The sequence below is a fragment of the Sceloporus undulatus genome, chromosome 4, assembly GCF_019175285.1.
Source record: "Sceloporus undulatus isolate JIND9_A2432 ecotype Alabama chromosome 4, SceUnd_v1.1, whole genome shotgun sequence".
NCBI classification, from domain to species: domain Eukaryota; kingdom Metazoa; phylum Chordata; class Lepidosauria; order Squamata; family Phrynosomatidae; genus Sceloporus; species Sceloporus undulatus.
This window is the reverse complement of record NC_056525.1, coordinates 139335975-139358859: the sequence shown is the minus strand read 5'-3', so window position 1 is coordinate 139358859 and position 22885 is coordinate 139335975. Positions and strand designations below refer to the sequence as shown.

Below are 22885 nucleotides of genomic sequence, written 5' to 3'. Positions count from 1 at the left end.
TATGAAACATGTAGTACATCTTTGGGCTTTTTAAACCATTTGTCTGACACAAGGTATCTATTGCCACCATTGTGTGAGGTAATTACGTATGAAGGAGTCTAAAGATATGCAGAATATTTTAAAAATTAACCCCAAACTTAAGTTCAACAAATTTGAGATCCTATTTGGGTCAAAGAATACCACTAATTATCAGCATCGGCCAGATAATATGTTTAAAGTGCTTTAGCCAGGCAGGCAGCAACTGCTAATGACAGCAAACAACACATCTTCAACTATTCTGATTATTAGACACAGCTAGCACAAAGCGCTTTGTGTCTGCAACGGTGAAACATGTCTGGGTGTGCAGAAATTCAGCTTGTCATTACCAGCATCCTTGACTGATATGGACAACAGCTTTTGAACAGGAACTGAACCAAGTAATGCTTGAGTGTTTGGACAGCTTCTCTCTATAACAGTGCCAAGAAGCCTCCACCAAACGCTCAGGACATCTTGTCAATTTCAATAGAGTTTTCTGTATGAGGTGTTCCAAACCGAACCGCTGAAACACTTACATTCTCATGCAATTATCCCAGCAATGCACAAGTGCAGGGTCTGAGATGTCAATGGATTACTGTGTTTTGGTGCTAGCAATGTAATGTCAATGGATCAAGGGAACTGGAAAAATCAAGATTAAGAAATAATTTTTTTTGTCTTTGAGATTGTATACAATTCTGTATATATAAGAGGGAAATTAAAAGAGGAGGAATGAGCTTTTCTATAATTACTACAGGCAGAAACTATGCCCCTAAAAGTACCTTTTTGCAGATCCATACTTGGAAAAATTTATCCAAGAAATGTGTTTTTAAAAGCTGATTTTAGTAGGACAGAGTAGTATAACCTCTTCAAAGTTTCAGGATGCCTGCCACCGTGGCCCAAATTCAGTTTCAACAAGAGAATATAAAAGTTTACTGCAAATTTTGTAATTTTTCAAGAGTTGAAATTAGCACTCCTAATTTGAATTTAAACAAATGATGGCTACTACAAAGCAGCAGAATTAAAGGATGGAGAGGCCATTAAGTCTAAAAGAAAGGCAGGTGTGCCCCATCTCAAATAACTCTTGACTCAAATAAGCCAGCCAAGCCCCACCTTACAGTCAAAGGCAGGAAAAAAAAAATAAAGAAAAGAAAAAAAGGGAGAGAACATATACAGTTTGCCCTTGCCTTATACGGGGGATCCATTCCGGACCCCTCCACATAAGGCAAACAGTGCATATGCTTGAGCCCCATTTAAAATAATGGGGCTTGTGCATGATACCATTGCAAGCTGAAAGCTGTGTTAAAGGCGCCCGCATATGACGTGGGAGCACTGTACATAGAGGAGGTACAGCAGCAGCTTCTCCAGGTCCTTGTCTTTGCCATGGAGTAATTATTTCTGAAGGATAAACCTGCAGGCAGTAAAAAGATCTTCTGGCAGTTTATTGACAACCGTCTTTTTTATATTTTTTGGTGGAAATTATTTGATGCATATAATATGGTTATATTCGAGAAAACAGGCACACGTTCAAAAATATTAAGCACTGAAATCAACAGCATAAGTTGGCTACAACTTAAGGACTGTTAATTTCAATGGCCTTAACCATATTGAAGGGATGCAATGGCTTAGTGGTTAAGACGCCAATTATGATGATCAGAAGGTTGGCAGTTCAAGGCTCGAGTGCTGTATGATGAGGTGAGCTCCTATCACTAGTCCCAGCTTCTGCCAACCTAGCAGTTTGAAAGCATGCAAATGCAAATAGATAGATAGGTACCACTTTGGTGGGAAGGTAACAGCATTCGGTGCAGTCATGCTGGCTGCATGACCACCAGAGTAGTCCTTGGACAACACTGGCTCTTTGGCTTAGTAATGGAGATGAGCACTGCTCCCTACAGTCGGTTACGACTAGACATTCATGGCAAGAGACTAGCTTTACCTTTACCTAACCATATTTAACTTTCATTAGAAAATATTATCTGAAAAACACACTGAGTGCCCAAGGACTTTGTAAAACCACACCCTTATCTAAACATATTACAAACACTTAACATAGCTAATATAGCTCTACCTAGCTAACATGTAGAGAATGTTTTTTTTCTTTTTCAGAAGTAAAGGAACAACTTTCCTTTAGCTGGTAGCTTCCTAGAAGATTGCACACTCCCAACATTCTTTGTTACCTGTCTTCCACGTTCCCTCCGATCGCTGGGCCTCTGTGAGTAATTCACTGGTCCACCTGGACCTTGGTACTGATTTTGTTGGTATGGAGGTCCCTGAGAATGGGATGCACGATTCCAAGCAAGAAGAGGAGTGGCCCCAGAATTTCTGAGAAAATAACACATGTAGCCTTGTTTGTTTATCCTTAATACAAAAGTGACAGCTTTGCAAGGAACATTATATCTGAGGAGTATGGCGTGTTTAAATTCTATCTAGTATACTGCTTGTTTACCGAAAGAATGAGTGCCTCTTATCAGGCATGCAGTTATTAGAACAATGTGGCTTCTTCCTTAGTGACAGAACTTAAAGCAAAACCAAACCAAACTATGGGCAATGAAATCCTGTATGTTGTCCTTTCACTCCTTATTAATTAGCTACAAACATAAAGATTTAACAACCTTGGTCAAATTCAGGTTTTAAAAATGAACTGAAAGGATCTGATCCATTCGGTTTCTCTAACACTCCAACTTGTCTCTCTGCATTGATGTGGAAGTGCAGATTTAAGATAAATTGCATCGAGAAAACATAACATTATCTCAAAAGTAAACAAGTGTAAGAGTGAGGCTTTCTTTTCTGGATGTCCAGGCTCAATCTGGGAATCCATTCTTTCTTGTTAATTGCAGGTTGCAAATGAATTCTTACTGCAGAATTGTTTGAATCCAGGGTAGTAGTTTAGCTGTTATCTCCCCCACCATCCCACCCCCACCTTACCCCCATTATTCTTCTCAATATGACAGAAGAAGGTCTGATCGGGAAGAAACCTTTTCAAGTTCTATTGATGCTGTTTTCAATTGACCATAGTGACCTAGCAACGTAAGCACTAATTGGCCTTGGCTGACCAACATTAGCTGTACAGTTTATATGGGAACACAAATGCAATGTCCATTATTGCAAAGAATGCTATCCTGGAGTATCAACAAGAATGCTTTAACCACCTTCAAGTGTCAGGGCTAAGCAGTACCACTATAAAGCAACAGGTATATCTATACATATTCCTTGTTGGAATAAAAATATACTTATTTATTTTAAAGGTTTATATATCACTCAACCGGATGTGCTCCCTGGGTGGTTAACAGATATGAAAAATGAAACACTTAATTAAAATCACAATTTTTTACAATAAAAACAAGAAACTAAAACCATCTCAAAACGTTACAATATCAAAATGTTAAAATATCAGAATGTTAACTGCCAACAACAAAGACTAAACTAAAAGCAAAATAAAAATATAAATGATGTCTTAGCCTGGCATGTCATTCCACAGACGAGGCTACAGGACTATAGAAGGCTCTCTTTCTGACAGCCATCTGGTTCACTGCTATAGGGGACAGCACTCAGAGAAGGCCCTCTGAAGGCATCCTAAGTAGTCAGGCAGAAAGATATGGGATATGAGGAGGCAGGTTCTAAGCTATTCACCACTTTAAAGTTTAACAACACCACTTTGGACTCAGAAAAATGTATAAACATGGCATAAACACTTAACAACTCTTAGCAGCAAGAATTGCTTGATCATGATTCTATCTAAAAATATTCTATCTAAAAACTGAAATTTGCTTAAATACTTTATTTCAGCAAAGTGTTGTATCATTCGCAGTACTAAATACCACAGCATAGCTACAATATACCTGGCTAGCTATATGATCAATATCGCATGCACTTGGGGAAAGTACTGCAAATACCAACGTTTAGTGCCCTTTTAGGCAACAGACACCAAGTGAACAGCGATAGCTTTGGCCTATACTTGATCTTCTGGAAGCAAGCAAGTAGATACGACAGAGGACAGACAATTAATTTAAAAAAGAGATTAATTACTGATAGCTCTAAGTTCTACCAGTTCAAAGACCCCCAGCTAACTATAACTACTGTTACAGTTAGAATTAGTAAAATAGTAATACTTTTCTTTCCTGTTTCTCAAAAGTAAGTATTGTGTTTAGGTACTTTTAACAAATCTGAATGTTACATGATATTAGCTTGAATCGTTTAGATTTCCAGATGTTCTTGCATTGTAACTTCCAGAATTTCTCACTACTAGCTATGCTGGGAAGGGGTGATGGGAGCTGCAGCACAACATCTGGAGGGCTGAACAATTTCCACAACTGCGCCAACCTATAATAGCACACATGCTCCTCCCATCCACCTCTTTGTCACCTTAACCACAACAGCCCATGAGGCAGCAATAGCCTAAGACATACTACAAGCCAGCTCTTGAACCATGTGATATTTCTCTGCCAGCACTGAACAAAGCCACATTCCAGTAACAAAATAGGTTCAGATATAGATTGCAAGGTAACCTAAGTAATTTTTTTATTAATTTACAACACTAGTGTAATGAATTACATATAACTAATAATTTGTAATGAATTACTTCAAAGCTGTAAATACTACTTACTCTAGATCAGATTAAAGGTTTCTTAGGCTGCATCCACACTGCAGAAAAAACCCGGTTTGACCCCCACTTTAACTGCCATGACTCAAAGCTTTGGAACTCTGGGAATGGTAGTTTGTTCTGGTGCCTCAACAAACTACCATTCCCAGAATTCCATAGCTTAAAGCCATGGCAGCTAAAGTGGAGTCAAACCAGATTATTTCTACAGTGTGGATGCAGCCTCAAAATACCATAAGAATGCCAGAATCCAAAGAACACTTATTTCTTTGTTTGTTTGTTTTTGCATCTGAAAGGCATTTAAACTTGCTTCTCTTAAGCAGGATCAATTCTCTTCTGAAACTGTATGTATGCATAGCTGGTGCCTACTACCCGGGCAAATGGACAAGCCTGTCTAAGTTCATGTAGTGCTATTCAACAGATCAAGCTTCTGTAAGAATCATTAAAAACTGTTTAATACCAAGTTCCTTGCTAAATGGATAAAAACCAGATTTTTTTTTAAAGCTGAACTTTGCTGAACACTCCCAAAGTTGTTTTGGGACATCAACCAAAGTTTAAATATCAAGATTGGCTCAAAACTGGTTCATAAATGTGCATGGCAGAGCAGAAAAGTACTGAAGATTTGAAGTCCAAAATGTTTGTTTGTAAAGCACCCAAAGTAGTTGAAGTACCAGGTTCAAAACCTTATTATAGTCTTCTTTTTGGGCCAATTTGGAGACTGTGACCAAGAATGGTCATATAAACTGTTTAAATTATTATATAGATATGTAGTGCTTTGTGTTAAAGTCTGAGAGCAGAATTTCAAAAATAAAACATATTGTCTTAGAAATGTGATACCATACAGAAAAATTAAAATGGGGATTTATTTGAATCCATTACTTAGGAAAATGAGTACCAGATTTTGCTATCAGTTGTTATAGCATAAAATCAACAGTTAAAAAGACAAATATGCTCATTTTAACAACAATTTTACATGTATAGTCCCATTTTTCATTACAAGACAGAATAGAAATTATAGAGAGATACTCTTTGCAAACTCCAGGCTATTTGGTTTTAAGGGCATACAATCAGCTTCTCCAGGAAGAAACAGATATATAAAACATCCCTTATTATCAAACCATGTCACATTCTCTATGTTCCATGGTACTTATTGGACTGCAGATTCCTTAATCCTCGCTAGAGTCCCTCCTGCATTTAATTCAGTTCAGTCTTAAGTAGTTAAAGAAACTGTTTTCAGTGGCAACTAATAACTACTGACCTATAGTGACACTGCCCTACAAAAGACTTGTCAGGCCTGAAAAAGCTGTACCAAAGAAGCTGATTAGGACTTCAAGAGGTTTGTAGCAAGAATCAATGGCTGGTCTGTACTAATGCTGTGGTTCCAGCATAGTGATGATAAAAGTGGACCACCATTAGTTATGCCTCATTAAGCTCCACGACTCTCCTAAAAAGAAATTTGTTTAGCCTGTCCAAAACCTAATGCAGTTTTAAGCTGTCTGTGTTGAAATTCATAGTGCCTCAAAAGCCTGAATGAGATAAAGGCTAAAGAAACAAGAATGCTGTACCAGAAGCATCAACAGCAAAGTTAATTTTGAAGTTTCTAATGATTAATGGCAAGGATTTCTACTTTAAATGACTCATATCTTTAGAGAGTTAAATGATACTTCCTTATAACAAAAATATAAGCTATACTAATTATACCAGGACATGGCCTAATACTGAGAATGTAATTATGGGGGGAAACATATGTAAAAAGATATCTTAGAATTAAAAATAAAGTATTATAAAGTATACCTGTCAAATCTCTGTTGTGGCTGTTGAAAAAGAGGTGTAGGGCCTTGCCAGGAGTCTTGGGGCCTAACATCTGTAAAGAAAAAATGAAGCAAAAGTTAAAATATATTAATTTTAATATGAATATTAACTAAATGTTAACTAAATATAACATTTCTAATAACATTAGAAAATCAAGACATAGTAAAAAATCAAGAATTTTTATAGATTCAATAATTAAAAACATGCATTGGGCCAATAAGTATTTACAAAATAGTTGGGAAGAGGGAAAACGCAGGCCTTCTCTCATGATATATAAAGATGTTTGAATCCCAAAATTCAGTGGATTCTTTGGAACAGCAGCAGTGAAAGTTAAATCTCTTTACCGCTATCTTTTGGCCCATCATAAGTCATTTAATTTTACAGCACTTTATAAATAAAGGTTAATAATAATAATAATAATAATAATAATAATTATTATTTAGCTGATGAATTCTGAAACCCTTAAAATGTAAAATAACTTTTAACAAAAGGAAGGCCTCATAATAATTTCTAATAATTTATTTGGTAGTATGCATTTGTTTTTTTATTTTTATATGAGTGTATGATAGATTAATGGGGTAGTTGCATTGCATGGGTCTTTTAAAACTCTGCCATTTTGAGAAGTATTTTATTGACACTCTATGGGGTTTTGAACAGGTGTCTTAGAGAATGGGAAAGCTTTAGAGTGTCTATTCAATTAAAAGCAGAGAAGGATATGGTAGAAGACTCCAATAAGGGGAAGGAAAGACAAGCAGCTAGTTGTCCTTCCTTCTTCTCAGGCTGCTAACCAAGAAAGCCATTGTGACAGTGAAAGTAGATTTTCTTGCTTAAAAATCCTATTTTCTAATGCCAAGTCACTTACTGGGAAGTCAACACATCTAGGATTTAATCCTGCATGAACCTGTTGACCTGATCTATACCACAGAAATCTAACCATTAACCAGCTGCTTCACCTGCCAGTTTTGAGTGCATGATGTTCCTGGGTGGACAGAACAGGTTAAGGGTTCTTTTGCAATATCAGCTACCTGACAATCTCCCTTCCTGAGCCAGCTGGGGCAATTACTAACTTCCTAAAGCCTGTGTGAATAGACACTGCATTGAAATTTAAAACTGCTGACATTTGGGAGGTGTTGTAGCTGAGAAGGCATTTTGCAACCTACTGCTCCCAATGGTGACTCTGAGGGGTGACCCTGGCAGGTATTAATGTTTGTGTAGATATATACAGTGAAAGGTTCTCTTTCAAGCAACAAGGCCTCAAACCATTGAGGGCTGTGATTGTCATCTCCAGAAGTATGTTGGAAAAGCAGTTGTTTTAAAACTGGTGCCATATGGTTTCTAACACAATGGTCTAATTTCTAACACAGTATTCTAGACAGTAACCTAACTGCTGCATTTTGCACTGCTGCATTTTGCACTATCTGCCACTTTGTGTGTTCTTCAAGGGTAGCCCCAAATATAGTGCACTGCAGTAATCTAGATGGGAAATATACCAGTGTAATGAGTTATTACAGCTGGTAGGTCAACAAAAGCCAAACGTACACATACGGACAGGTTGCTTACCTGTAACAGTATTTCTTCGAGTGGTCATCTGCGAACTAAATACAAAGTGGGTTTCACTGCGCCTGCGCAGTGCTGCTCGGAACCTACTGAATCACTGGCAGAGTTAACTCTGCAACATATTGAAACTTTTTGGCGGTAACTCCGCCACCCGTTATAAGGCCCCTGCCTTCCCGCCTTTTTCCCCAGTTCCGCAATTTTTCCGCCAAGCAGGCGATGGAACAGAGCAATGAGAGCAGGAGCACTGAGGGGACGGACGGTGGATTTGTATTTATTCGCAGATGCCACTTGAAGAAAACTGTTACAGGTAAGCCAACCTGTCCTTCTTCTCGTGGTCTCTGCGAATCATACAAATGGGTTTTAGACTGACAAGCTTAGGTTGGCGGCGGAGGGAGTGTCCTGAAACCAACTATGGGGAACCAAAGGTATTTATTTACAAATAAAACACCTTGAAACCATAAAGAGTCAGTCTTTTTTGTTCATGCACAGATCAAATAGCAATAACGTTGCTAAACCTGAGAAGGGAGCAGAGGTCATGCCAAGACCGATCCCATAGGACTTGTTGCAAACCAACATTCAACAAATGAAAAACGTGTCAACTGTACAAGAGTAATAACACAAAAACATCAGTAGTGCAATCAATGCAACCCTGAAACCAACACAGCCCTCCCGAAAGCTGTGTCTCGGATGGCCCTGGTGCCCAACCTATAGTGCTTAATAAAAGCAGAGGTTGGGACCAGACAGCAGCCCTGCAGACATCCATCCTCCAAAGGAACCCCGACAGGAATGCAGAGGATGCCTGCCATTGACCTTGTGGAGTGGGACCGAACCCTGCCAGGGAGAGGCTTGCCTAACAGTTCATAGCAGAGGGTGGATGGTACCAGCCACCCATTTGGACCAACCTCTGCGCAGACACAGGCAACCCTTCTTCGGTTCCGAGTACATGGAAAAAGTCTCTCGGACCGGACTTGAGGGCAGCAGTTCTGTCCAGGTAAGATGCCAGTGCTCTCCTGACATCAAGAGAGTGTAGGCGTCGCTCCTCATCCGACTCGGGTTGGAGGGCGAAAGATGGGCAACACAATGCGGGCCATGTGGGAAAGCAGACACACCTTAGGCAAGAAGGTAATGTCTGTACGGAGGACCACCTTGTCCTTGTGAACCTCAGGAATGGCTGTGGTCCCTCCGAGCACAGAGTTCGCCCGCACGGCAGGCAGAGGTGATGGCCACAAGAAGCGGTTTTCCAAGGCAATAGTCTCAAGTCCGCTGTGGCCTCCGTTCAAAGGGCTGTGATTGGAGAGCGGACAATCACCGACTCCAAACTCCAAGCCGGTGTTGGTACCAACAAGGAGGATACGGTTGCACAACCCTTCAGGAACCCCTTCACCAAGGGGTCCTTGAAGAAAGAAAACCCTCCCCCGAGACTGGTATTTGCACAAATGGCAGCAGGTAGCATTGAGGGATGCAAGGGACAGCCCTCATCCAAGAGTGCCATCAAAAACTCCAGCACCACGGGAGTGGGACACCTGAGCAGGAGACAAGCCCTTTGGTCAAGGAGAGGCTAAACCTCCTCCATTTCAGGGCATAGGACCGGGGTGGAAGGTTCTCTTTGCGCAGCCAGATCACCGTCCTTACTGCCTCCGGCAGGGCAGTTAGGCTGTATTCTCCAGGCTACCAGCGGCAGGCTCTCGATGTGGGGTGGAGAAGGACAGGTTGCTTACCTGTAACAGTATTTCTTCGAGTGGTCATTGCGAATACATACAAATGGGTTTCACTGCGCCTGCGCAGTGCTGCTCGAACCTACTGGGAATCACTGGGCAAGTTAACTCTGCAACATATTGAAACTTTTTGGCGGTAACTCCGCCCACCCGTTATAAGGCCCCTGCCTTCCGCTTTCCCAGTTCCGCAATTTTTCCGCCAAGCAGGCGATGGAAGAGAGCCAATAAGAGCAGGACACTGAGGGACGGGACGGGTGGATTGTATGTATTCGCAGATGACCACTCGAAGAAAATACTGTTACAGTGTAAGCAACCTGTCCTTCTTCTTCGTGGTCTCTGCGAATCATACAAATGGGTTTTAGACTGACAAGCTAAGGTATGCGGCGAGGGGTGTCCTGAGACCATAGCTATGGTAAAACCAATGTATTTATTATAAAAAACACTTTGAACCATAAAGCAGTCAGTCTTGTTCATGCACAAATAAATAGCAACAACATGCTAAACCTGAGCAGGGAATAGAGGTCAGCAAGACCGATCCCATAGAACTCGTGCCAAAACAAATTCAACAAATGTAAACAGTGTCAACTGTACAGGTGTAGTGAAACACAAAACATCAGTAGTGCAATCAATGCAACCCTGAAACCAACACAGCCCTCCCAAAGCTGCGTCTCGGATAGCCCTGGTGTCCAACCTATAATGTTTAATAAAGTCAGAGTTGGGACCAGTATTGCAGCCTTGCAGACATCCTCCAATGGGATCCCCGATAGGAACGCAGAGGATGCTGCCATCGACCTCGTGGAATGAGACCGAACCCTGCCAGGGAGGGTTTACCCAACAGTTCATAGCAGAGGGGATGGTACCAGCCACCCATTTCGACAACCTTGCGCGGACACAGGCAACCCCCTCTTCGGTTCGAGTAACATTGGAAAAGTCTCTCGGACGACTGGAGGCAGCGGTTCTGTCCAGGTAAAAGGCCAGCGCCCTCCTGACATCAAGAGAGTGCAGGCGCCTTCCTCATCCGACACCGGGTTGGTGCGAGAGTGGGCAACACAATGTTCCGACACCTGTGAAAGGCAGGACACTACCTTAGCAAGAAGGGTAATGTCCGTCGGAGGACCACCATGTCCTTGTGGAAACTCAGAAATGGCTGGTCCCTCCGTAAAGCACAAAGTTCGCCCGCACGGCGGGCAGAGGTGATGGCCACAAGAAAGGGCGGTCTTCCAGTCAATAGTCTCAAGTCCGCTGTGGCCATCGGTTTCAAAGGGCTTGGATTGGAGGCGGAGCAGTACCGACTCCAAATTCCAAGCCGGCGTTGGCACGACACAGGAGGCTGCAGGTTTGGCACACCCCTTGAGGAACCCCTTCACAAGGGTTTTGAAGAAAGAAACCCTCCCCCCGAACTGATACTGGCACAAATGGCAGACCAGGTAACATTTGATGGAAAGCGAGGGACAGCCCACACATCCAACAGTGCCATCAAAAACTCCAGCACCACCGGAGTAGAAAACCTGTGCTGGGGACAAGCCTTTCTGGTCTAGGAAGAGGCAAATCTCCTCCTCCCATTTCAAGGCATAAGACCGCTGGTGGAGGGTCTCCTCGCAGCCTAGGATCCCCGTCCTCACCGACTCGTCGGTAAGGCAGTCAGGGCGGGATCCTCCAGGCCACCATCGGTAGGTTGTCGATGTCGGGGTAGAGAATCCGTCCGTCCTGGATCGACAGCAGGTCTGGGCGAGGCTCGAGACGAAGGAGTGCCGTCTGGAGAGATGCAAAGAGGTGCAAACCAGGGCTGCCTCGGCCCACCATGGCGTGATCAGGATCGCGGCCGTTGTGGTCCAGCATCATCTTGGAGACAACCCTGACGATGAGAGGGGAGGGGGGAAAGGCATAAAGGAACTCCCCCGACCACAGGAAGGCAAATGCGTTCTCCTAGGGATCCTGTCATTGGCCCCTGGAGCAGAACTGGGGGACAATGGCTGTTCATCCGGTGCGCGAAAAGGTCGATCTGGGGGTCCCCATCGATCGAAGAGGTCGCTGACTGTCTCGGGATGGAGCACTCCACTCGTGGCATACCGAAGGTGATCTGCTCAACGGTCTGCCAAGTCGTTTGTCCTCCCCTGGCAAGTGGATCGCCTGAAGGAGGATCTGTCTCTGTATGCCACCATCCCAGATGCGCAGGGGTAATCTCGGAGGGCCTTGACTTGGTACCACCCTGCTTGTTGAATTTAATACATCAGGTGGTGTTGTCCGTCTCAAGAGCACCACCTTGCCCGTCACACACGCGGATTCGAACGCTCTCATGTGCTTTTCGACTGCAAGCATCTCGAGGGCGTTGATGTGGAGAAGGCTGCCGAGTCCGACCACTTGTCCTTGACAACCAGGTCGAGGAGATGGGGCCCCAGCCTCTCTAAGGAAGCATCCGTAGTCAGCGTCACCTGTGATTGCGGTTTGGTGAAAGGGCATCCAGGCGCAACACATTCGGTCGTCCAGCCACCAGTTGAGGGAGGCGGCCACCGGTCTCGGTAACCGTCAGCCACTTGGATGGGGAATCCTCCATCGGGGGGAGAGGCCGACATGAACAAGCCTGGAGTGGACGTAAGCGAAGTCTCGACACGGTTCACGAAGGTCGTTGACGCCATGTGACCCAGACGACCTGGACGTCTCTGGCTCTCACCCTTCTGGTGGGAATGCAAGGTGTCCAGCGTGTCACAGGGACTGGAAGCGGTCTACAGGAAGGAAGGCGGAGCATCTTTCGGGAGTCGAGAATGGCTCCGATGAATTTCACTGTCTGATGGAGGGGTGTGAAATGGGACTTTTCCTGTTGATCACCAATCCGAGGAGAGTTTCAGGGCAGCCGGGGGCGAATGCAATTGCCTCCTGAAGTTCGTGCTGGATCTGCGACGAACAACCAGTCGTCTAGTAAGGGAAGCTCTGTAGCCCCTCCCGTGCAGGTAAGCCACCACTGAGCCATGCACTTCGTGAAGACCCGTGGGCGCTGTAGCGAGTCCGAAAGAAGCACATTGTATTGGTAGGCATCGGAGCCGACGGCGAGGCGAGGAACCTCCGGGGTGGTATTTCCCGAATCCGATGTGGACAGTAGCGTCCTTGAGGTCGGACCGGCGCAACACACTGGTCCTGGCGAAGGAGAGGCAAAATAGAGGCTAGGGTTACCATACGGAACTGCTACTGGAGGAAAAAGGTTTAAGTCCCCTTAAATCCAGGATTGGTCTAATGCCCCCGTCGGTCTTAGGTACCGTGAAGTATCTGGAAAAAAAGGCCGTATGAAGGACCGGGGATAGTGGGGAAATGCCCCCTTGTCCAACAGGTGCGCACTTCGTCGAGAAGGGTGTCCGAGGGTGGGGTGGAATGAAAGCTCCGGTGGGGGGGGCGGAGCTCTTCTAACTCGAGGGTATAACCCTGCGGACGATGTTTAGTACCCAGGATCGGAGGAAATGGAAGCCCAAGTGTTGATAAAGGGCTAAGATGTCCAAAAGGTAGCAGGGGAGGCGAGTGGCGGGAAGGCTCATGCCCTCTTTTTGGACTGGTCAGGTCGGTCCTTTTGGTTCCTCCGATACCGAGAAGACTGGTTTCGGCGGCCAGAGGAAGATGGGGATTGCGACGGGACCTCTGGCGCTGGGACCCCTGCTGCTGGAATTGACGGTCCTGATAGGAAAGACCTGTTTTAAAACTGGCCCCTGCTGTTGTGCCAGGGGCGAAACCTCTTACGGAAGGGAGCCGAGGCGGGGGCAGACATACCATGTTTCCTCGCCGCCGCCTTCAATCTGAACTTCGGTTCAGCTGTCGTCTGTCTCGGCGTGGGGAAGAGCCCGAGTTCATCAATCGGCATGTCTTCTATAGTGGACCGAACGTTGGAGTTGAGGTCCGACCCCCGCAGCCAAGCGTGCCTTTCGTAGGGCGATGGAAGCCGCCATGGCCCTGCTAACACTCCACCACGTTCCTGGATGCGGTGATGAGCCACGCGCCGATGGAGTGGGCTTCATCTCTAATCTCCGTCAGGGTCCGCTGGCCTCATCAGGGACGTCCGGGCACGATGGGGGAGATTCCTTCCATAAGAGTTTGAATATAGGCCCCCCATACAGGCTGTATAATTGGTTGCCTTCACCGCCCAGGGCTGCAGCTGCGTATGCCATCCTGGCTAAAGCATCCACCTTTCTTGGCCTCCGTGTCAATGGCACAGCCGCTTGTCGCTGGGTTGACGTTTGCTGAGCCCCGCAGACATAGCAGAATTTTGCCGAGGGTGGGAGGTCAACCACGAGCAGTTGGGGCCGAAACCTTGTATAAGGACTCGATCTTGCGAGGTGGCCCTACCAGGGAAGAGGGCATCCCACGGAGTCGCGAACCAAGCTTCCAGGGATGGCATAAAGGGGACCAGGGGCGTTGAACGAGCCCTGCTGCGGACCCTGCGTTCGAGGGGGGTCTTCTACTTTCCTCCTCGGGATACTGGAGGTCGATGTCCAGAGCCCTGGACATCTTAATGACATGTTCAAGAAACGACCCTAACGTCATCCGTAGGAGAGGCCGCCTCCGGATGGTGTAAAAGCTGTTGGAGAGTTCTGTGCTGGATCAATCATCTCCCTGGGAGTATTCCGAATCCGTCAGGTCGGATCGGAATCAGACACTGGCAAGTCCACCGCAACATACGGTCTAGGGTGCTCAGCGGACCGTCCACACGTCGAGATGGAGCCGATGATGATGGGCTGGTGCGTCGAGGGAGTTCGCGATGAGGGTAACCCATGGGCCCGCGCTGGTCCAAATCCCGAGGACGGTCCCGACCTCGGGAAGGTTGTGGAGAGAACCACCTCCTTTGGCACCGGGAGAAAAAACTGGTCCGTCTCCGAGTCGTATGTAATATTGCGGTGTCGTCGGAGAGCGTGGAGCCAGGGACACCGGAGAAGGAGACCTCGGTGGCTGATCCTCTACCTCCTCGTCCGCCGACAGGAGGAACGAAGCGTCGTCGCCGACTGAGTCTGGGTTGGCACAGCCTGGGCAGCGGTGTCTCGAACACGTGCCTCAGCCGGGGAATGGTGAAGGTCTACGGTAGATGGCCGATTCTCCACCCGAGGCGTAGCCAGAGGGTCGACCCGTCCCGGGAACCGGAGCGCGAGCTGGTCCCGGCGGGACTCCCGGTGTGGTTTACGGGGGCGGGAAGCGTCGTCCGCACACCTCTTCGAGGGTGGAAAGGTCCAGGAGTCGGCTTGGGCTTTTAGCCGAAGAGGACGCAGTCGCCTCTGGAGCCGATGAGCCTCTTCTTGGCCGACTTATGACGAGGGAGGCGCCTCCGGCGGGGAAGACTGGATTGGGGACTCCGAGATGGTAGCCGCCCGAGACCAGCCCGATCTCGTAGTGGCCCGATCTTCGGTGGCGGCAGTGGAACCCCTCGATGCCGAGGGTTCCGCGGAGACGGTGGCTCCTCGGGGCGGGTCTGATCCAGACTTGGACTTGGACCTCTTCTTGTCTGGAGCCGCCCGGACGTCCCGATGACTGCGGAGGGGGCTCCCTCTAACGGCCTGTGGCCGTTGTCCTGCCCGATTGATCCCGATATGCGGGAATGTTTCGGGGCTTCGAAGCGGCGGCACCACGAGCCGGGGGGAGGAGAAGAGCGGTCTTTCCCCACGTCTTGACCCATGGAAGTCGAAGGAGGGGCGCTGGAAGGGCCGCTACGAGCCTGGAGAGTCGGAGCAGAGGCCGAAGGAGCTGACGCCGGGCGAGGGTCCCCTTCCCTATCTTGCCCTGGCAATGGCGGACGTCAGCCGCGACTCCGATTCTTGCGGGCTTGGGAGGACATAGACTTACGAGGCTGCAAACCCTGGGGTCATGATCCTTACCACAAACAGAGAGGACAAGAGGAATGGGGGTCCTGAACAGGAACCTTTCCGCTACCAGATGTCGCATTTCTGAACGGAGAGACATCCTAAAAGATGAGGCAAGATCCAAAGCGAAAGTCAGACCGTCCAAAATTCAGGAGTTACCAGGGCGGGCGAGAGCAAGAATGGTCAAAGCAGTCAAGGTCAAAAAAACGAGAGTGATTCCGATAAGCAAGCGAAAGTTCTAGAAGCAGCTAGCGCGGCGGAAAAAAAAAGGAACTGGAAAGAGCGGGAATGACAGGGGCCCTTATAACGGGTGGGCGGATTACCGCCAAAAAGTTTCAATCTGTTGCAGAGTTAACCTGCCCATGATTCCAGTAGTTCCGAGCAGCACTGCGCAGGCGCAGTTGAAAACCCATTGTATGATTCGCAGACCACGAAGAGAATTCGTCCGTCCTGGTCGACAGAGGTCCGGACGAGGGTCGAGACGGAGGAAGCATCTCCTGGAGAGGTGGAGAAGGGATGCGAACCACGGCTGTCTCGGCCACTACGGGGTGATCAGGATCGCATTGCGAGCGGTCCGTTGTCATCTTGGACACCACTCGCTGATGAGGAGAGGGAACGGAGGGAAGGCGTAGAGGAGCTCCCCCGTTCAGAGGAAGTGAATGCTGTCTCCGAGGGATCCGTCCAATCGCTTCCTGGAGCAGAACTGGGGACAGTGGCTGTTCCACCTGGTCGCGAAGAGGTCGATCCGGGGGGTTCCCCCCGATCGAAGATGGTCGCTGACCGTCTCGGGATGGAGCCTCCACTCGTGGCACACCGAAGGAGATCTGCTGAGGCGCTCTGCGCAGTCGTTGTCCTCCCCGGGCAGGTGGAATCGCCTGGAGGAGGCCGCGCCTCTGGATGCACCAGTCCCCGATGCGGAGCGTGAGGTCGAGCAGGGTCCTGACCTGGTACCACCTGTTTGTTGATGTAGTACATCACGGTGGGTGTTGTCCGTCTTCAGGAGGACCACTCTCCTGTGACAGCGAACTCGAAGCCTCAAACCTTCTCCATGGCGAGCATCTCCAAAGGGTTGATGTGGAGGAGCTGCTTGTCTTGCAGACCACCTGTCTTGGTGACGACGATATCTAGCAGGTGGGCACCCCATCCTTCCAGGGATGCATCGGTTGTTCAGAGTCAGTTGTGGCCTGTGGGCTGAGGAAAGGCATCCCGGTGCAGACGTTGGAGTGTCTAGCCACCATTGAGGGAAGGGGCCACCGGGTTCTCGGTACCGTGAGCCACTTTGAAGGAGGGTCCTCCAACGGAGAGAAGACGGAGAGGAACCAGTGATTGGAGCGGCCGAAGACGAAGTCTTGCCCAGGGGGTGACGAATGTGTCGATGCATGTGGCCAGGGCGACTTGGACGTCTCTGGCTCTCACCCTTCTGTGGGAGATGCACGGCTGAGGGACGTTGTCAGGGCCTGAAAACCGGTCCAGAGGGGAAGGCTAGGCAGTTTTCGGAGTCGAGGATGGCCCCGATGAACTTGACTGCCTGGTCGGTGTGAAGTGGGACTTTTCCCTTTGGCCGACCCAGCAGGGAGTCAGGAGGTGCAAGGCGAAGGAGAGACTGCCTCCAGCAGTTCTTGGATTCGGGCTGCAACAGCCCAGTCGTCCAGGTAGGGAAAGACCATGAAGCCTTCTGATGAAGGTATGCCACCACCGGTGCCATGCACTTTGTGAGAGACTCATGGAGCCGTGGCCAAGCTGAAAGGAAGCACGTTGTAGTGTACGAGTCGGAGCCGACAGCGAAGGCCGAGAATCTCCGGTGGGACCTTCGGATCCCAATGTGGAAGTAGGCGTCCTTAGGGGTCGACGGTCGCGAACCACAGGCCCTGGTGAAGTAGAGGCAGAATGGAAGCCAAGGTTTACCTTCGAAAGCGACGGTAGTCAGGAACAGTTCAATTGTCTCAGTCTAGGATGGGCCTGATGCCCCATCCGCTTTGGGTACCGTGTGAATACTGGAAAAGGCCCGGGGACATTGGTCGGGCAGCAAGGGGGAGTTGCCCCTTGCCAAGCAAGGTGCGCATTCGTCGAGAGGGTGTCCGAGGGGGGGTGGACATGAAGGCTCCCGTTGGAGGGAGCTCTTGGAACTCGAGGGCATAACCCTACAGACGATGTGAGACACGAGTCCGTGTTATAGAGGGCCCAGGTATTAACATAGGGCCTCAAAATGTCCAGGAAGAAGAGGGGTGAAGGAGAGACGAAGCTCGCTGCGTCCCTTCAGGCTCTTCTTCCCCTGGTCCGTGTCCCGCCGGCGGGACTTTGCAGGTACCTGAGGCGGGAGTTGCGACGGCCCCAGAGGGAGGAAGACTTCGAGGGGAAGCGGTTTTGTCTCTGGGAGCCCTGCTGCTGGGGACTGCCGATCCCGGGGGAAGGTCCCCTGTGACTGACCTTGCGGGCTGCCACGGGCGCGACGCTTCCGAAACGGAGAACCCAGTGCTGAGGACATGCCGTGCTTCTGCCGCCGCCTCCTTCATCCTGAACTTGCGGTTCGCCGGTCGTCGGTCTCGGCGTGGAAGAGCCCGGGTCCGTCGAGGGGCATGTCCTCGACGCTGCCCTGACCGTAGGGTTGAGGTCGGAGGCCCCTCAACCAGGCGTGGCGTCGAAGTGCCATGGATGCTGATGGCCCTCCCTGAGCAGTCCGCCATATTCCTGGAAGTGGTGATGAGCCAACTTCCAATGGAATGGGCTTCATCCTGATCTCACCAGCTGCCTCTGGATTCATCTGGGACGGCCGGGACAAGGGGGAGGTCCGTTCCATGAGGGTCTGGTGTAGGCCCCTGCAGGCGGTGTAGTTGGGCAGCCTGTGACGCCAAGAGCCGATGCCGATTAGGCCTTCTTGGCGTCCGTCCACCTTCTTCGCCTCCCGGTCGACCGGGGAGGTGGCCTGCTTCGGGAGAAGCTGTGTTGGGCTCCCTCCACGATGGCGGAGTTCGGCTGGGGTGGTCGGCAACCAAGGGCAACTCGCTGGGGCGACCCTATAAGTGACTCCACCTGCGGGAGGGCGCCGACAGGGTGGCCGGAGAGTCCCGGAGGACCTCTTCAGATGGTCGGAGAGAGGGAAGGAGAGGCAGGCCGGCGGAGTAGGCACCCGTCGTGCACCCGACGCTCAACCGGGTCCTCGGCGTCGTCTTCGCGGGGAAGTGAGCTCGATGTCGAGGGCCCTCGCCATCTTCACGACAGTGTTCGGTGAAGGACCGGACGTCGTCCGAGGGGGAAGACGGTCTCAGGGTTGTGCATCCTCTGGGGGGAGGCTGGGTCCGAAGAGGACATCCTCGTCCGAGGGTGCCTCAGAAGGAAGCAGCGGCTACTCCTCGGAGTCCAGGTCGGAGGAGAGAGGGCTGTCACTCGAACCTGGGATCTCTGGGCGGGTTGGAGCGAGGTCAGCTGAAGACCGGGAGCGCCTGCGGGATGGAGATGGCGACCTCTTCGTAGACCGATACGGTTGGAACCGATCTGGACGGGGTGGCCCGGTCTCGGGACGGGGGTTCAGCCTGGGTGAACTCCCTCAAAGCTCGTCCTCCGAAACAGTCACGTAGTAACCGGCGCGACTGCGTGTCGAAGAGAGGTCGGGGACGTCCTGGCCGTGGGGCTGGTCTTCCTCGTCGTCGGTGTGCCGGATGGGAGGCGACCAGTGCTCCGGGAGAGCGAGGAAGAACGGTGTCGTCCATCCCGGGGACAAAGTCCTGGTGGGCAGGGCCAGTGGAGTGTCCGGTACCGGGGTCCCCCCGGTCCTACGGCATCGGCATGGCTACGGGGCGCGGGGAGCTGCCGAAACGGAAGCGCGGGCCTTTTTGGAAGGGGAGCGCTTCTTCTCCTTCGCCTTCGGTGGATCGGTGGCGGGCCCGCTCCTTGGAGGGCTTGATTTTTTAGGGGCAGGATCACGGACGGGCTTGTCGTGTGCCTCTTCCCAGGCTTGGGAAGCTCCTCCTTGGGAAGACGGGTTGTCCGGGAGGTCCAAGAGGACAGCAGCCGCTGCCGACGACGAAGGCCTTGGGGACTTGACCCTTCCACAGGCCCGCCAGCTCCTTAGGCTCGCATGGCTGATTCCTGGATGCCTTGGAGGATGAAGGCGATACGAGGTGGACCTCTGGCTCGGTGGCCTCTTCGGACGCAGAGCCCTCCGATTTCCCCGCGGTTTGGAGGTCGGAGCCCGGTACCCTCATCCCCCCCACGACTTGTGGGGGGCGCTGGAGGGTTGTCGGTGGCCACTGGGCGGTTTTGGAGCCACGGGCCACATCGGAGGTGGGGAAGGGGTCCCGGCCGGGACACACACCCACTGCTTGGACGGCGGCTTTTCTCCCAGATCCAACGCGGGACACACGGCCCGAGAAGATGAGGTGGGGGGCGCCGAAGGCGGGACAGAAGACGACCGCGAGCCTCCCTCTTCCCCTCCCCAGGGCAATCGCCGAAGTGAGCGGGACTCACGGTTTTTCCGGCCTGGAGGAGAGGGATCTGGCAGAGCACAGGCCTTGGTGTATGGTCCTTGCCCAGGCACAGCAGACAGGAGGCAGTGCGGGTCCTGGACGGGCACCTTGCCCCCAGCAATGTCGCACTTTCTTGAAAGGCGCAGGCATTTCCAAAGTCGTCAAACCAGTGGGGAGAACCGTAAACGAGGTCAAACAGTCCGAAGTCCGAAGTTACCAGGGGGCGGAGACAAAGAATGGCAAGATACAGTCCGAGGTCAAAAAGCGAAAGTGATTCCAAGCAAGCAAAGCAAGCGAAAGTTCCCTGAAGCAGCTAGCGCGGCGGAAAAAAAGGAACTGGGGAAAGAGCGGGAAGGCAGGGGCCTTATAACGGTTGGGCGGAGTTACCGCCAAAAAAGTTTCAATATGTTGCAGAGTTAACTCTGCCCAGTGATTCCAGTAGGTTCCGAGCAGCACTGCGCAGCGCAGTGAAACCCATTTGTATGATCGCAGAGACCACAGAAGAAAGTAAAGATATTGAGCCTCCAAGGACAAAGATGAATGCAAGAGTACTCCCCAGCTTATGCACTTGTTTCTTTCAAGGTGAGTGCAACCCTGTCTAGGACAGATCCTATTCCAGAACAATATCCAGTCTACACAGCCATCTCTTGTCAGATTCAGCATTTTATGGTTCTGATCCAGTTGTATTACAGCATCTGGAAACATGGTCCAATAGCTGCACCGTTCATCTGACTCTGACAACAAGCAAAACGGGGCACAAGCCGCAAAACCCACAACCTTGCCCTGCACCTTCACTTTCCCCAGCAATTCAGGAGGATGACATGGGAGTCAAGACCCATTTTTAATTCCCTCGCAGCACAAGAAATCAATCACAATCTTATCTTTTTTATTCGTACTTATATGCATCACAGTCACATGGAAGCTCTATCCTCTCTCAATTGTTGATGTATGCTTACCACAACTTTTAGATCGGATAAGACTTAAATTTAAAAAACAACAACAACCGTAAATCTGTTTACTTGTAACTGTTTTATAAACCTATAATCTGGCAAGATACACACTTGGCAAACATGTGCACTAAGGAACAAAGCGTTACAGCCAATCTGATATTAATAGCACACACCACTTCAGTTTTTCTTGAGTACAAAATTACAAAATACTACAAAGATTTAGCCTGTACAGCAAAAAAAGAATTTTAACAAGCGTTGCAATTAAATGGCTGCTGTTTTTCTAAAACAATTGGATCAGTAAACAGCAAGAATGCCAAGGACCATACAATCAATAGTCACAGCTGGTTCAAAACTCTAAAATCATGTATCAATCAAAAAGCTAAGTTATTGACATATTTGATTATCTTCAATGATGTTTAAGTGCAATCCTAATTATAATACAGCTTGTTTCAGGAGTTAGCTTAATGGAATCACGATAGGCTAGTAATGCATATGTTAAAGTGGTAAATTAAAGGAATCAAGGCTACATAGCTAATTAATGGCAGTTCACATTTCACCTTGGTCCATTGGACGGCTTTAAAAAAAAAAGAATGTTATGGAAGGAAATCTGGCCCCTCTCAATGCACTCACCGAATGGATTGCTTTATGTTTTACTGGTCGACGAACAGAATCTTTACGGTGCACTTGAGCAGCACTGGTACCGTGAGGCAAGTATGATGACACGAACATACTCTGCTTGTATTAGAAATCAGCCCATTTTGAATACTGGCAATTACTATTTGGGTGTTGTTCAATCCCAGTAATTCACAGCCAACAAGTGAAAAAACAAAAGCTTTTGCACTCATGTTTGTGAGAATAAGACATTAAAATAAAGGTGTTCTTGCCAATATAAGAACACAAATAGATATATTGGGAGAATGACAGTTAGAAGTATTAGTAACACAAGTAATTAGGGAAGCCGCACTGCCATAACCAATGAAATCAGGCATTTACAAACATGGAGATATGTATGGGGGAAGAAAAAAAAAAAAAACACTATTAATGGTTATCAAGCATATGAAGGGGAAAGGACAAAATCTGCGAAAAGATTAAGTAAGTAGACTAGAATGATCTTGTACTGAAGGCCAAGTACTCTGAAAAAAGAACTTAAGAGAGAAATAACTTAGGGTTTTTACAAGAAAAACCGCGACATTATTTCATGCTTTGCTTTTTTTGGAGAAGATTAACAAAATCCATTTTCCGGAAAGGGTTGGGCTCCAGTCTTCTCTATTTTCACTTAAGGCTGCAGTAACCTTTTGAGGGAGAACCGGACTTGGAAACATGGTTTGCCAGCTAAGGAACGAGATCCACATCAACATTGCGGGGAACTCCCTGACAGTTTTAGTACGGGCTGTTTTGTCCGTGGATCACACCTTTCGGATGAGTGGTGGGGTCTTCTCCTCTGGATGTCTTTAAGCCGAGGCGGCGGCATATCGTCATGTAATGCCTTCGATGAGAGTTGCTGCAGGGCCGGGCGTGCCTGGAGGCCCTGTGACTCTTCCGCCTCATGTCTCTGACTCCTGATTTACTGAATTCCCTTCGTCTTCACTGGCCGCTAACACACTGCCCGCACTTCCCACATCAGGTGCATAGCATAGAGGCGAATGTGTCGCCTGCCGATATTTATTTTGAATTGTCATCATCCCTCGCACACAACCCACGATGAGGATGATCTTCATTAGTGGGTACTTGTGCTCATCCTATAGGTCCACTTGTTACGTAATAGAAGGTAAACACAATCCTGCATCAGAGACCCAGGTTGACACAGAAGTTGATAAGTGGTACAGATGAACATAGTAGGATGGTTATTTGCTGTATAATAAATGAAATAAATGGAATGAAAGTAAAGATGAAAAGTTGGCAAAGGAAGTACAAAGAAAGATAAAAACGCCACGGGCTATGTCAAGGATTG

The 22885-nt window shown here is 48.8% G+C and overlaps 1 protein-coding gene across 1 annotated transcript in view; it reads right to left on the bottom strand.

Moving 5' to 3' along the window:
* The window catches only part of XRN2 (5'-3' exoribonuclease 2), a 125897-nt gene that overhangs the window by 1850 nt on the left and 101162 nt on the right, over positions 1-22885 (bottom strand). Inside the window, exons 27-28 of the mRNA XM_042461436.1 lie at positions 6404-6473; positions 2190-2334 (exon numbers count right to left, since the gene is read on the bottom strand). Coding sequence (XP_042317370.1) covers positions 2190-2334; positions 6404-6473 — 215 coding nt within the window. The remainder of the gene's footprint in view (positions 1-2189; positions 2335-6403; positions 6474-22885) is intronic.